Consider the following 17,013-nt stretch of genomic DNA (forward strand, 5'->3'; position numbering starts at 1 on the left):
GTAGAGATCACTCCTGCTTTTTGTAACTGGCACAGCCTAATGGAACATCAGACCTAAAAACAATATTTAGAGTATATTTCCAGTCCAAATAGTTTTTATGGTTTTAGATAGCATGGGAAATGGTTAGTTTCACCTGTCACTTTTTACTGCTATCTGCGGCTCTGTAAGGGAGAATTTTTCCTCACTTCCTGTCTGGTTGACAACCTTTCACCAGGACAGGAATTTAGGAGAAATCTCCAAAGAGATTCAGACTGCTAAAAAATCATGATTTTTTTTTTTTTTAAATAGAGTAGGGAAAGGCTAGAACTCCTGTCTGGTACATTTGATGTCTAGGTCCCTGTAAAAGATTTGTCCCTCACTTCCTGTCTGGGTGGCAGTATTGTCACCAGGACAGAGAGAAATTTTCCCAAGGAGACCTCAGTCAGCAATAAAACAGGAGAGAGATTCTTACTATTGACTGGAGTTACAGTTAACTTTAAGGTCATGTTCAGTTTTCTTTAAAATGCTCCTGTGACTTGTTTTTTATGTCTCTCAGGCATTCCAGTGGTGACATCTCAATGGGTGGGTTTCAAGGTCTGCAAACTGCTTTGGCAAATTATGATGGTGTCTGACTTACCCTCCCAATTATTTCATTTGCTGTTTGGTTTGGAAAATGCAAGAGAAGGAGGGGAATACATCTATAGTGTAACAGAAAAAAAGTGAAGCTCCAATATATAGAGGAACACAGACAAAATGAATGGCAGGGACACCTTACTACTAGAGTCCCCAGAGATCTAGAAAGCTGGTGGGTGAGGGCCCTCAGACTCCACCTATCACTACAATTTTAATCTGGGAGGACTAACCCTTTAATATCCATGTCTTGTGTTTTTTTTTGTTCAGAAGTGGGATACATAATCTCTAGAATTTTGTTATCATTAGCTGTCAGAAGAGTTTGGTTGGTGTTGGCTGTCTTGTCCCCTGAAACAACTGCAATTTTTCCAAAGTAGACTGAAGTAAAAGGAGAACTCTGTTTGACACTTTTCAGTCACCTTTAGTACATAAGGCTTAAAATAACATTTTCTCTGCAATCTAATTTCTGTTTGTCTCTGCAATAGAGTGATGACTCGTCAGACGAGGGATCTCTTCACATTGATACAGAAGCAAAACCAGCAAGAAATTCCAAAGTGAAAAAAGACAGTGCAAGCGCAGGGGGGATTCTGGACCTCTTGCAAGCCAGCAAAGAAGTTGGTGGCTTAGATTATAACTCTAATAGGTAAGGAGGGTACACTGTGCTGTGCAATATGGACAGGTGTATTCTACATGACGTAAAATGGTCATTTTATAGTGTTTTAAAAATACTAAAAAGGGCAGTTATCTCATTGTCGTTGTGCTGAATATCAGGATCTGTTTGTGTATTGCTTAGACTTGCATTGACTAATTAAAAATCACACTTGACATGAATCAGTAGGGCACATTACTAAAGCACATTATTATTTTGGGTAAAAAAGTACCTTTTGGCATTAAGAAAAAACATGGCTCAGAGCTGTGTCAAGTCACTGATCTCTGGCTACCATTGTGGATGTTTTACATTATTAGAAATTGCATATTCTATTGTTTTCAGTCAGAGAGATAGGTAGGAAGCAGAGTGTGCAAATGTAGTTAGAATAGTAAATTTCTCTCTCTCTCAAGTACTTGATTTCAACATTTCACATGCTTCATTAAAGCACAGACCAGTTTACATGCAATGTATAGAAACAGAGATCAGCGCTAAACACAGTTTACACGTAGGGCAAGGCAGTCAAACCATGACATATCATCGGTCAGTATAGTGAAAGGTGATGGTTAATTGGTTTCTATAGGTTACAGCAGTGTAACTGAAAGTTAAAACCCAATGCAGTATTATTGACTTATTAAATAAGGAACAAATGTTTTATAATAGAAAACTGCCGTGCTTTAAAGTAACTAAGACTGTATAAATTTTATGATGATGAGCTGTAAAATGCTCAGACAGTTTTTGTGCATATTCACTAATGGACAGTTTAAGTAAACGATCTGGCTTTATATGTGGCCGTTAATTGCACAGAGAAATAGCCAGCGGCAGCTCCTCTTGCTGGTTTTGGTCAGGTTTGATGGTCCGTTTCCTCCACAATTACTTCTGAGAGTTACAGGAGAAGGCCGCACACAGGAAAAGGCTGTGTAGTCTTACTTGGCATATTCCATATGTGATTGAATAACATTATTTTTTTTTTAGAAAACAATAGTTCAAATAAGGACAACACATAACAAATTGGAATGATTGAATATATAGCAGTACTAAATAAAAAAACACAAAATTTGAAGTATTAATTGCTTTTTTTGGATGGAAATCTAAATAATATATATATATATATATATATATATATATATATATATATATATATATATATATATATATATATATATACACACAATGATGGATATTTTGGATTGGATATTTTGGATATTTTGATTACATTTTTCATTAAAACATTTTTGTGCAGCAATCCATTTTTGTCGTTTCCTATAATATAAGCCTTTGGGAGGGCTTGATTGCTTGCACTTGTTACTTTGACCGACGTGCACCTCACCCTTCTGAATATATATATATATATATATATATATATATATATATATATATATATATATAAAATTATTTTTTTTCTACTCTATTTACTGTATAATATACACTATGTTGTCAAAAGTATTGGTGCACCTGCCTTTACACGCACATGAACTTTAATGGCATCCCAGTCTTAGTCTGTAGGGTTCAATATTGAGTTGGCCAACCCTTTTCAGCTATAACAGCTTCAACTCTTGTGGGAATTCTGTCCACAAGGTTTAGGAGTGTGTCTATGGGAATGTTTGTGCATTCTTCCAGAAGCGCATTTTTAATAAACACAAAATCAAGTGGAACTCCACTTTAAAAAAAAGGCTTTAGATATTAGATATAAGAGACACTGCAGTCTGCTCACATAATTTGTAATAAAAACATCTTTGCCATTCTGAAGTTTCCCTGCAACCACTTTGCATATTATTTTATATATACTGTGATTCTGTAGTTGCCATATATGCTGCAGAAATCTCTCTCCACTAAGTCTGGCTGCATCCATTATAACTGTGGGCAGCTGAAGCTGCTTCCTGTTCACTTCCTGGATTTACACAGACATACAGAGGCACACCTCCAGCTCTGCAGCTCTCATTGGCTCTTTTGTGACTCATCCCCCCTCCCTTCCTGGCAAACTCTCAGGAAAGTGAGAGAGAGCTGTGCATGATATCAAACGCCTTTTTTCCAGACAAGAAATAGGAAGTGGGCTGTATTAGGTATTTACTGGCAGAATTTTTTTTTTACTATCCAACATTAAAACAAGGGCAGAAGATTTAATAGATGGAAAGATGAAAAAATGACTGAAGTTCCACTTTAAGCCTTATTAAGACGTCAAAATTGCCCAACATGGTAAAAATAAAATGATAGCATTGAAAAAGACAAAACAGTAAAGATAAGCATTGTACAGGACTACAGGAAATTTTATATACGGTATTTATCGGCGTATAACACTCACTTTTTTCCCCTTAAAATCAGGGGAAAATTGTGGGTGCGTGTTATACGGCGATCCCCGCCGATCCCCCCCCCCCCCCCCCCGCTGTTTGTGAGCGGAGCAAGCCAGCCGCCAATATACATAGATAGCCGAGTGTACTCGGCTAGGTTCGGCTAGCTCCGCTCACAGTCACACCCAGTCCCGCCCTATGATGGACATAAAACAGGGACTGGGCGTGACTGTGGGCGGAGCTGGCCGAACCTAGCCGAGTACACTCAGCTATGTATGTATATGGGCGGCGCTCGGCTCCGCTCACAGTCACGCCCAGTCTGGGCGGGACTATGAGAGGAGCCGAGAAGAGCCGACTCTGTGTATCTCAGCGCCGGCGGCACCATTTTTAAACTACAGTGACACTGGCAAGGCTGCAAATGGACACTGACAAGGCTGCAAGGCTGCAGGTGGACACTCATAAGGCTGCAAATGTCACTGACAAGGCTGCAAATGACACTGGACAAGCATGCAGATGGACACTGACAAGGCTGTAGATGGACACTGATAAGGCTGCATTGATGGGCATTTAAATGTAAGTTTTTTTCCTTAAAAAGTTTTTTTCCTTAAAACTCCCTCCTAAACTTGGGGTGCGTGTTATATGCCGATAAATACGGTATATATATATATCTATATAGATATATATATATATATAGATATAGATATAATCAAAAGTATTGGGACACCTGCCTTTACACGCACATGAACTTTAATGGCATCTCAGTCTTAGTCCTTAGGGTTCAATGTTAAATTGGGCCACCCTCTGCAGCTATAACAGCTTCAACTCTTGTGGGAAAGCTGTCCACAAGGTTTAGGAGTGTGTCTATAGGAATGTTTGCCCATTCTTCCAGAAGAGCATTTGTGAGGTCAGGCACTGATGTTGGATGGGAAGACCTGGCTCGCAGTCACTGCTCTAATTCACCCCAAGGGTGTTCTATCGGGTTGAGGTCCCCCCAACCCCCAAAAGAATTACATGCAAAATGTGGCATGTAAGGTGGTGAGGAGTCATTAAAGCAGAAGTTCCACTTTTGGGTGGAACTCTGCTTTAAGTTTTAGGACTGTTAACATTTATATATTTTCATGCAATAATACACATGAAATTTGCTGCATGAAAAAGTATTTTAATAGTTATCCAAATCTGTGTACAACTGACACTCCTCCTATTCAAATCTGCTACTACAGACAAAGTTGCTAAACTCTTTTCTATCGCCCACCTAACCACCTGTCCCCTGGACCCTATTCCCTCTCAAATGCTACGGTCACCCTCTGACCCCATCCTACACTCTCTAACCCACATCTTCAATCTCTCCCTCACCTCTGGCATCTTCCCTGACGCTCTAAAACATGCACTGGTCACCCCCATACTCAAAAAGCCGTCCTTGGACCCTACCAATCTTAACAACCTATGCTCTATCTCCTTGCTCCCCTTTTCCTCTAAACTCCTTGAACGCCTGGTTTACAATCAACTGAGTGACCACCTCATTAAAAACAACCTTCTTGATCCCCTTCAATCTGGATTTCGCCCTCAACACTCCACAGAAACTGCTCTTTTAAAACTCACAAATGACCTACTAACTGCAAAAACCAACGGACACTATTCTGTACTCCTACTTCTGGATCTTTCAGCTGCCTTTGACACGGTTGACCACCCCCTCCTCCTCAAAAAACTTTACTCCCTCGGTCTCCGTGACTGCGCTCTTCAGTGGCTCTCATCCTACCTATCCCAACGCACCTTCAGTGTCACTTACAATTCTACTTCCTCCACTCCTCTTCCCTTCTCTGTCGGGGTCCCCCAAGGTTCTGTTCTTGGACCTCTTTTATTTTCAATCTACACCTCTTCCCTGGGTCAGTTGATAGCCTCTCACGGCTTTCAATATCATTTCTATGCTGATGACACACAAATCTATCTCTCTACCCCTCAACTCACTCCATCAGTCTCCTCACGCATCACTAACTTACTAACCGACATATCTGTATGGATGTCACACCACTTCCTCAAACTCAACTTGTCCAAAACCGAGCTTATAATATTTCCTCCCCCATGTGCCTCTTCCCCTGACTTCTCTAGCAAAACCATCCACCCTTCCCCACATGTCAGGGTGCTAGGTGTTATACTGGATTCTGAACTCTCCTTTCGGCCCCACATCCAATCACTTTCCAAAGCTTGCCGCCTCAACCTCCGCAACATCTCTAAACTACGTCCCTTTCTAACCAGTGAAACCACAAAGCTCCTGATTCACTCCCTGGTTATCTCTCGCCTTGACTACTGCAACTCCCTCCTCATTGGCTTACCTTTAAATAGACTATCCCCCCTTCAGTCCATCATGAATGCTGCTGCCAGACTCATCCACCTTACAAACCGCTCAGTGTCTGCTACCCCTCTCTGCCAATCCCTCCATTGGCTACCACTCACCCAAGGAATTAAATTCAAAATACTAACAATAAGTTACAAAGCCATCCACAACTCTGCCCCCAGCTACATCACTAACCTAGTCTCAAAATACCAACCTAATCGCCATCTCCGTTCCTCCCAAGACCTCCTGCCCTCTAGCTCCCTCATCACCTCCTCCCATATCCTCCTCCAGGACTTCTCCCGAGCCTCGCCTATCCTCTGGAATTCCCTATCCCAATCTGTCGGACTGTCTCCAAATGTATCCACTTTTAGGCGATCCCTGAAAACTTTCCTCTTCAGAGAAGCCTATCCTGCCTCCATCTAACAACTGCACTATTTTCTCCATTAGCTCATCCCCCACAGCTATTACCCTTTTGTATAACTTAACCCTCCCTCCTAGATTGTAAGCTCTAACGAGCAGGGCCCTCTGATTCCTCCTGTATTGAATTGTATTGTACTTGTACTGTCTGCCCTAATGTTGTAAAGTGCTGCGTAAACTGTTGCGGTATATAAATCCTGTATAATAATAATAATAATCTTTGCTTTGTGACTGGTTCACATTTGTGTACTGCAGTCTATGGTGTGTTTTTACTGAGAAACCAAAAGGGCTCATGCACACCAATGCATGTGGGTTACTGTCCATTTAGCTGGTGGGAATAAGCCCCCGGTTTTATATAGAGTAGAAAACGGTTTAAACTGTTGTCAATTTCTGTCTTTCTTGAAGCTTTATCTTCATTTCTTGTTCCAGAGACACAACAGGAAGTGAGTGAACATTTCTCCAGAGTGATTGGAAATTTCCACCAAGTTGTCACTAAAACACTAGGATTTCTCCTTACCTAGGGATTATCCATCAACTGTAACATTTAAATATAGAACTTTCTTTCCCGTTAAGTGCATCCTGGGTGAATCCCTCCCGACAGGCACACAGCAATAAAAAAATCAAACAGAGTTTTTAAGTTTGCCACTGTATCAAAAACTGGAAAAAGAAAGTTTTGTCAACATCTTTAGACTTGCAAAAGTATATGTCTTGCTAATAATAGATACCACAAGATGCTTGCAGATACCCCTAATTTCTGCAGACTTTGTATTAGGAAATGAGATGGACTCTCAAACAGCAATACAGACAAATAAAATTCATTATCTTAATCATACTGTACAGGACACAGGCTGAGTATTCATAGACTTTTAGGCTCCTATCTTCAGATAATTGGACAAATAGTATGGCACAGCTAGAGCGCCCATCAAATTTTAATTTGAGATCAGCCAATAGAAAAAAGTATTCCAGCCAATCCGAAAAGGAGAGGCAGTATCATTGTACTCAACGCTCTATCTTGGCCTAGGCCGACAAGGTCCAGGCCTAGGGCAGCACTTTGCAGGGGAGCAGCATGAAAAGAGTCCCCGCTGGCTTGCGCTACACTGTAATGCCCTGTACACACAAGCGGACTTTTCGACTGGACCAAAACCAGACGACAGTCCGACTGTGTGTGGGCTTCATCGGACCTTCAGCGGACTGTTTCTGTCGAAAATCTGACGGACTTTAGATTTGGAACATGTTTCAAATCTTTATGTCGGAACTCCGCTGGACCCAGTTCCTGTTGAAAAGTTCGTCTGTATGCTAGTCCGACGGACGAAAATCAATGCTAGGGCAGCTATTGGCTACTGGCTATGAACTTCCTTATTTTAGTCCGGACGTACGAATCCGTCAGACTTTGGTGTGATCGTGTGTAGGCAAGTCCGTTGGAAAGACTGTCGGACCTTTGTTGCCGAAAAGTCCGCCCATGTGTACAGGGCATTAGTGTAGCACCAGTCTTATGGGGTGGACTGGGCTGACAGGCAAATTAGTCTAGCACCCCCATAAAGTGGGCGCACTGCTTCCGGTATGCGGGCGGCCGTTATTCCGCAACTGTGGGGGGGGGTGCCATTTCTAATTTGGGCTGTCCTATCACCTACCTGGACCACAAACCTTACTCACTGTACTATGTTTTCTGCTGCACCATTGGCATGGTTATATGTTCTTAGTCCTCTCCATAAAATTAGAAATGTGTGTTTTTTTCATTTTGGATAGAATAAGGGAGGGTTATAGCCCCTGTCAGTTTATTTTTTACCATCGCTGTCCCATTGCAGAGATTTCCCTTCACTTCCTGCCCCATAGCCAAACAGGAAGTGAGAGGACATCTATGCAAATTAAGGGAATCCATTGCTCCCCCCCCCAGGCCCTCAGAACTAGTTTCCCCACTCGAAAATTTCAGGGCGGGTCTTAAACAGCAAGGGTTGTGGCCTTGACAGGACGGGGTGGGTCATATTTAAATTAGGGGGTGCATGAATTTTTTTCACAGCTGATATCTATGGTTTGCTAGAGAGCTATGACCCAAAAAGTGGGCAAAGAAGAGCTTACCACAGCCCCTGTGCACAGGTTCTGTTAGATGAGCCACTCAGACCCCTTCCTTGCATGAAACATTTAAAGCAGCTTTCCATCTGTAGCCCTAATTGTCCACTTGCTGGATGATTAAGATTAGCAAAGTTTGCTTCTCTCAGATCCCCTTTTCACAAAAAGCACAAAGGATGTAGAAGAGCTAGATTTTCTTTTCATCTTGTTACCACTAAAATATTTTTGACCCATCATATTTAGGGAGATCCCAAACCTTGATATGAGTCACAAAAACAAAAGTTCCAGCAGCCTTGGAGCTGCTTGGGATGGAGGTGGAGTTGAGAGAGATATCCTCTGCTAGTTGTCGTCCGTCAATAAGCAGCAGGGTTTTCCACATAATTGCTGTGGAGGGAATATCCCTTTAATTCAGTGCAGAATGTATTTAGTTAGGAGCTCCTAGATAAGCCACAAAATCGAATAGCATCTGCTTGGATATATCACTTCTGAAAATTAATTTGTACGGTACTTAAAAGTTGATTATCAGGTAATTTGGTTGTAAATCTCTCTTAAGTGTGGACTAAAGCCATGCAATTAGTTTTCAGGATTATCACAATCAAAGCAGGTATTAATTAGATCTAGCATACCTTTATTTTGAAGTGGTGTGTGGGAAGCAGCTTACCTCCACTGTTCCAACATTTCATCCTGCGTGCATGAACATACTCATCATTTTACAACAAGAGATATATACTGTCAGAGAGTCTGCAGATGAGACTTACCAGTACCTCTTTGCAACTGGGCAATAAGCTTTCTCTCTGGGGCTTTCCAACGTATGGAATCTTTCAATCATGATGTTGCAATGTTGCTATTATCAGAGGTTCTTGACAACCGTATAGCCACTCACATTCTGATAGGTGAACTGAATAACCCACAACAGACTGTAGGACAAGAGCAGCATTTCCCAGCCACCTAGTAGACCCATTAGAACAATGGTTGTGCAGCAAATGTCTCATACTTGGTCCACATATTTCACCCCTGATAAGTTTGCATGAGACTTGAGGGGGAAATATATAGACAGCTGTTGCTGGCCTTTTAAAAAAATTCTAGTTGCTTGGCTGTCATACCGATTCCCTAGCTTCCAAACTTTATGAGGCACATAGCAAGCATGCTGATCAGGAACATAGTACACATTTATTTGGGGTCACTAATTCAGAAATATAGAAAAGTCACTGCAGAAAAAAAGACCAAGTGGTCCATGAAGTCTGCCCATGTTTTTTATTTTTACTTTATACACGTTTTGTTTTGTTTTTTTAGCGTAGAGTATAGATCTATGTTTGTCCCAAGCATGTTTGAAGCATTTACTATTGACTGACTCACTACCTCTGATGGAAGTTTATTCCAATTATCAACTACCCTTTCAGTAAAATAATGCTGTCTGATTAGTTTTGAACTTTTCTCCATTTAGTTTGAGGTCATGTCCCTGTGCTCTTGATCTTGGTTTCATATTGAAAATACTACCCTCTTGAACCTTATTCACCCCCTTGATGTATTTAAAGGTTTAAATCATTTCTCCCCTTTCCCTTCTTTCCTCCAGACTGTAAATATTAAGTTCTTGAAGTCTCTCTTGATATGTTTTATCCCTCAGACTTTTCACCATTTGTGTTACCCGTCTCTGGACTTGTTCTATCTTAGAAGTTTTTGAATTTCAAAAGTTTAATTCCAAATGGAACCTTTAGTTTAAATCAGCTAAATACTCCAAAATATATTCCAGGTGTATCAACTTGTTCAAAGTCTAATGCCCTGTACACAGGGGTCGGATTTTCCGACAGAAAATGTGTGATAGGACCTTGTTGTCAGAAATTACGACCGTGTGTAGGCTCCATCACACATTTTCCATCGGAATTTCCGACACACAAAGTTTGAGAGCTTGCTATAAAATTTTCCAACAACAAAATCCGTTGTCGGAAATTCTGATCATGTGTACACAAATCCGACGCTCAAACTGCCACGCATGCTCAGAATAAATTAAGAGATGAAAGCTATTGGCTACTGCCCCGTTTATAGTCCTGATGTACGTGTTTTACATCACCGCGTTTAGAACGATCGGATTTTCTGACAACTTTGTGTGACTGTGTGTATGCAAGACAAGTTTGAGCCAACATCCGTCGGAATAAATCCATGGATTTTGTTGTCGGAATGTCCGATCAATGTCCGATTGTGTGTACAGGGCATTTCAGTTCACTTCCTATAAATAGCAGCCACGGCTTGAGTAAGAAACAAGCCTATCCCCTGCCAGCATGCTGCCTAGAACAGTCTTTGCTCCCTGTATGGAAGCAGTAGTAATACATATAGCTCTGTGATTAGCAAAACTTCTGTTGACCGCCGGGGGAAAGCTCTGACTGAGCAGAGGGTGTTTTGGTCCTCTGCAGAGAGACCACTGAAGCATTTTTTTAGGCCTTGTAGTCATTTATTCCATTGCCCTTAAAATATGCTATTAAAGGGAAACTAATATTTTTTCTTCAGCTTACCAGTTTTAAATATTTATTTGAAAAGATAAATACAAATAATTTTATTAGAACTAGTTCATGCTTTAAACCAGAATTCCAATTTGCAATTCAGTACTTAGCTGGTCTAACGCAGCCCAATTAAGTACTTCGCCTTCCTCATCGCCATCTTCTATCCTCTCTGAATTAACTGCTCTTTCTAATGCATGCAGGGATCCTCTGAAACATTCTGTCTTGATGTTGCTTTAATTAAACTTCAGGCAATGTGAAGACATTAAGCACATTTAACTTCTGCCTATCACCAATTGTGCAGTGTTTTTAGTGTTAGAGGTTAGAGCAATGCAATCATTAGTATTTGCTTCTATACTCATCACTGTGTTATCAGTGTTACCAATTTCTTACAAGGCATTTTATTGCATCAGTAACATACTGTATGTGGCATAGGGGGAAAAAAAACTGAGAACCTGGGTACCAAGGTCATTCAAGAGATTTTGGAGTCTAAGCCTGGGTTCACACTATAGCGAACACAGACATTGCATGTGATTCGCACCCGCACTGCGATGCCGATCGCATGCGATGTCTGTGCAATGCGAGTTCACCCATACAATTGTATGGCTGAACTCACATTGGATTTGCACAAAAAAGGTGCAGGGACCTTTTTTTTTTCCCCGCACTGGAATCGGATCGTATGGGTGTTCTCACCCATGCGATCCAATTCCTGTCTGAATCCACAGTTCGCACTGCGATCTGTGAACCGTTCTGGGGGTGTCATTAACATTGTATTGACGCCACCTGCATTGGTTCGCAAAGGGCAGTGTGAATTGCCTGCGGGAGAGATGCGATGCAGGAACCGGTGCTGGAATCGCGCTGGTTGCCACATCGGTACAGTGTGAACCTAGGCTAAAGGGTAAGAGTTGCATCAAGCCAAATTTTTTTTTTGTTCTTTTACGTCAAATGGCAAGCATTTTGTATAGGATCATGTTATTGGTTCTACAAAGTATAATGTTGCCAGTTTTAATGCTTGGTATGTTGTTCCACAGTCAGCCACCTGCATCTCCAAGCACACAAGAAGCAATACAGGGCATGTTGTCAATGGCGAACTTGCCTTCAGACTCCTGTCTACAAACATCGTGGAGCACAAACCAAGCAAAAAACAATTCCATATCAGCTCAGAACTCAAAGAAATCAAGCAGCAACAACAACAGCAACAACAAATGTGCAAGCAAAAGGCCCAGCAAGAAAGTAACAAAGAATAGTATCACCATGGATGACTATGAGGAGGAGCAAGATAACCTGGGAGCATGTTTTAAAGACTCTGACTATGGTAAGGACCAATGTTAAATGTGTTCGATTATAGTGGAGCATAACTAAACATTTAAAGTACTTCTGAAGTGTTGTGTCTAGGTATGGCATAGCAGAGGGCTCACTATGACAAGTCCAAAAGGCTGAAGGATGTTTGAGAGGGTTAGTCTGAAACACTGATGCTATTACTGTATATGCGTACACAATTCAATACTATGAAGTGCACTGGAAGTGATTTGCATGCGTTTTTACACATAGCATTGGGCCAGCCCATTCACTTGAGTGGTCTGCCCAACTCGCCTTTGTCACCTTAAAAGGAACTCCTGCTCTTTTTTGGACGATATGCGTTAAGTGATTTTGTAAGGCATGATTTGCCATGTGACAGTCGTGGCAGAATCACATTGTGTTTAGGTTATGGCACCCAAATGCATGTTGCTCAGCGATGGCCAAATTTGAAATCGCGGGCAGAATCGTGGCATTACTGACCACGATTATAAATCTCAAAGTGTAAATGAAGCCTTGTAAGAATACGACTGCGCTTCATAATACCACTATAAAATAAGACAGTGCCCTCTGTTGACACTTGAAGGGCCAGCAAACATGCATTTTGACAAGAGCCATACATGCCTGATATGCAAAATACAACAAGATTTATTTGCCCACCTATTCTAGTTTTGTAAAAGTCCCCAATCCATTTGTTATAGCTCTTATTTGTTTTAATGATGTCATCATGGTAAACTATGATGATCGAACATTTTGGCACTTGTGCCAGGAGATCTATTTGACGTTCTTGTACTGGGTTACTGCATGTGTCATTTTATTGATCTTTAGTGTAGAGAATATGGTAAAGTATATCGTAACAACTGATAGGAAACCAACTTTTTATCTTTTCAAACTTTGTTACTGATCACTAAATTCTGATTGGTGTGGGTGTCTGACTATGCACCCTTTCTTTTTGTCCTATTTATCTGTACTTGAGATGATTATAAAGTTGGTAAACCTTTAATTAAATGCAACAGGAGTCACTGAAAGCGGGACTAATCCCAACAATTTAACAGTTTCAAAAAACAGTTGTATTCCTGGCATGTCGGGAATGCTAACTTCTACATTTGCCTGTGCTTTTTTTTTTCCTTTTAATTTTTTTATTTAAGAGAGAAGGGCAGCTTCCAAATAAACAAATATATACATAATAGGAAGCATACAAATGATCTATTAGCAGCAAAGTACAAATACAACAGATTAATGCCAGGGGAGTAAAAAAGAGGGCCAATGCTGGCTGGTAAATTGCAGGGGATCATAACAAATATCATCCACAATAAAAACCGGAGTCAACAAGGAAATCAAGAGAAATCATCTCCTAAAGGTAGTAGCCTGGCATGTTAGGATGCAATTCTAGAAAATAATCCCGAAATGGGGTAACCTCCGTATAAACCCAAAACATAGTAGATAGCTGCCCAATTTTTTACAGGCAAGTAGAAAAACAGATGGCAAAGAAGTAGAAAGAAGAAAGAAAGAAAACAAGGGGGAGAAGGAAGACTAAGAAGAAAAAAAAAAGAAAGGTGGGAGGGGGGAGGCAGAGTAAAAAGGGTGGGGGAGGGGGGGCAGTGGATTGCAAGTCGGTTAGTATGCTACGAGATGTAAGTCACCATCACTTATTAGGATTTACCTTTATGAGAGCCTTCCCTTCCTCAGAATAGATAAACATGTTCTACAATGTCCAGGTATCTGTGTAGGTCTCTCGTTTCTGCTGGGCAGTCAAAACCAGGTCCTCCATCCGATTTAACTTCTCCACCTTACTCAGCCACAGACCGATGAACGGAGGCAGATCTGCTTCCAAGTGAGGGGAATGCAGGCTTTGGCTGTGTTTTAACAGATGGCGAAGAATAGATTTCTTGTATACTTTGGCGGGTATTACGGAAGCATGCAACAAAAAATAAGCTAGATCCTCAGGGACCTTGTAGTCGGTAAATTTTTGGATGATCTTGCGGACTTCTTTCCAGAAACCCTCCAACTTAGTGCAAGACCAGAAGATATGCCGCAACGTCCCACATTCCTCCTGACATGACACCGCCAGCACAGAGCAGAGGTTTCTGGGAAATACTTATGAAAAAGACATGGGGTGCAGTATCAGCGAGTAAGGATCTTAAAATTGTTTTCCAGCACTTTCGTGCAGATGAGAATTTCAAGGTGAATCTAGTTAAAGGGCAGTAGGAAGTCCTCGGGTGGTGTGACCAGAAGGTCAGATATTACCGAAAGCACATGGGGAAGCAGGCCACTTGCCAGGCAGTACTCTTCAAGCGTAGTTAGTGTGCACCAAAAATGACTCGGGGCAAGTATAGACTGTAGAGAATGGTGTATTTGCGATGCTTTCCAGAAATCTAGGTGAAAAGGGCCGTTCTGGTTAGTCAGAGCCTGTAATAAAGGCCAGGCACCATGTAGCAAAGTGCGAAGCATGATAATGCCTTGACTCCTTCAATGAGCTCAAGGCACCCTCTCGGAGGCCCGGGATAAAACGTGGGTTACCCAAAATGGGGAACAGTGGGGACTCCAGAGAGCACCATTTACCTGAAGAAATAAGCCGAAAAAACACAGGGTCGGTAGGCCCAATAAGCAGATGTCTTTTAAGAGAGGGAGGGAGATCTTTAAAACACCGTGGAGTTGCTTGTGCTTTTAACCAAATTGTCAAATCATCAAATGGCTGGAGTCATAACTGATCGCATGTGCAGCATCATGGCAGCTGCAAATTAAACAGAGGCTAAGATGGGAGCTTCCTTGGCCGAAAAGGATAGGCTGGTTTAGTTCCGCTTTAAGTATAGCTTAAGTTATATTTTTGAGTGTTCTAATAGCCTCTTAACCTAGGGAGCTCTGTTATGCAGATACCAACTCAAGCTAGTACGTGACGCTTTGGCTTAATGTCTTGTTCAACTGTTGTTAACTGAGGCTAACTCTCCCAAAGATGGGCCAAAATTGAAGTTTAGTCATAGAAAAGGGAGTCCAAGGCTCCAGCATCCTATCAGAAATTGGTAGTAATGCAAAAGGGCTCCCCAGAATCTCACCGCTCCTAAGGCACCATGAAGAAAAGTTAAAGCTGAACTCCAAACACCTAATTACAAATAAGAAATACATATAAGAAAGCTTTACTTGGTAAAGGATTTTTAATTCCTGCTCATCCAGATCTGGGATTTAAACATAACTCTTTCACAGCCAAGCCATGCATATGACAGCATTTTTTCAATTCACATTTTAGACTGTAAAAGGAATACAGTGTTATCTCTCTTTCTCTTAGGCTGCTAACTGGATGTTGAAGGAGGAACAGCAGACTGATGAGGTCATCTCCCTGCTCTTTCTTCCTATCAGCATTTTCTCTGTTAACACACTTGCATGCAACTTACCTGCAGGGGGCTACACAATGCTGTTGCCATGTCAAATTCTGTTACTTATGCTGGTTACATTCAAAAGAATACATTTAGTAACTTGATGAATACAGACCTGCTCTATGTTACCCCTTTATATCTGCATGCAGTTCTGCTTCAAACTGCCTGCAGGTAACTTGGGGTGTCTGTTCTTCCATTCAAGTGGCAGTTTGCTAATCTAGCAATCACTACAGGTCTGCTTTAAATACTTCTCATCTTCAGTGATGTATAATAGCTGGGGCACATTTAAAAAATATTGCTCTCTCTTTTTTTTTTTTGGTGAAAATAAGAGTTAATTTGAAGATTTGTAAGTGTTGTGTTTGTGTGTGGTGACAGAGATTTGCAAAACCGGTACAGCAATATTTTGTAAATCTAATTACTTGGCGCATTCAGGGAAAGTAATGCATGAAATAGAGACATTACATTCTAAATGTTTTCGCAAACCGGTTCAGTAATTTGATTTGCTGTCTACAGTTATGATCATAATAAGAGCATTTTAGAAGTGCTCGATGCAAATGTAGCGCCTGCTATTTTAATAAATACATCATGATAGATTAAAGTAGGAAAAAGGATTTGTATCCCAGTAAAGAACGCCACATGGCTTTATACAGTTATGGCAAATCTAGTCTTATACCTAGCTCTTTATTGATATTGGCTGTCCGTATAATACAGAAATACTGTCTTCCACTCCAGTAATTTCAGTTTGGTAATTTAAAAGTATCTGATTAGAAGAAATAGTTGAACCTTTAACCCCTACCCAGTATAGGATGTACTTATTTTAATATGTATATTTAGGATCATAATGCATATATACTGCAAATGATATGTTTTCTGAAAGAGTACATTCCCCATATGCAGAGAAGATTGGCCAATCTACACACTACGGAGCAGAGGCAGGGATGCCAGTTACATTAGTTGCCAGCAGTGAGTTGATGACAACAGTTATTGGCAGATATTCACTGTGAATATAACTTGGCAATAAAAAACCAAATCAAGCAGTAAAAGTAAAAATTGAAAGTGCACAAAAACAACTTGCAAGTGTGGCAGTTAATCTGATGCTGAAGATGTAATACCTCTCTGGATTAAAGAAAAACCCTAAGAAATTCTAATTTCTCTTTGGGGGTGGAGTTTGATCCATCCTCTCCCACGGCACTGTTGAGCTTGACTTTTCAGAGAAACTAGAGTTGATCCTAGGATATTTTTTCAAATAATAAAATCAGATAGGTTTATGCCACAAACACTGCCAGTAACCTCAAATGTGATAAGAGCTAAACACCCTTCATAGGTCCATATAATGTCAGCTTGCCTGGTCCCAAAGCAGCAATTCAGCAGATTGAAGGTTGTCTGTATAGGGTAAAGTGAACACCAGAGGGCACTTCTAAGTATAGCATGTTAGTGTTTAATATTAAAAACACAAAAAAATGCACTCACGTTTAGTAAGATGAAAGAAGGCATA

The 17,013-nt window shown here is 40.9% G+C and overlaps 1 protein-coding gene across 3 annotated transcripts in view; it reads left to right on the plus strand.

Moving 5' to 3' along the window:
* PHF2 (PHD finger protein 2) overlaps nt 1-17,013 on the plus strand; it is a 441,387-nt gene that overhangs the window by 377,652 nt on the left and 46,722 nt on the right. For all 3 annotated transcript variants that reach the window (XM_073592328.1, XM_073592327.1, XM_073592329.1), the window contains exons 17-18: nt 1,095-1,252; nt 11,883-12,166. In XM_073592328.1, the coding sequence (XP_073448429.1) occupies nt 1,095-1,252; nt 11,883-12,166 (442 nt within the window). The remainder of the gene's footprint in view (nt 1-1,094; nt 1,253-11,882; nt 12,167-17,013) is intronic.

This window comes from Aquarana catesbeiana, linkage group LG07 (assembly GCF_042186555.1).
Source record: "Aquarana catesbeiana isolate 2022-GZ linkage group LG07, ASM4218655v1, whole genome shotgun sequence".
Taxonomy (NCBI): domain Eukaryota; kingdom Metazoa; phylum Chordata; class Amphibia; order Anura; family Ranidae; genus Aquarana; species Aquarana catesbeiana.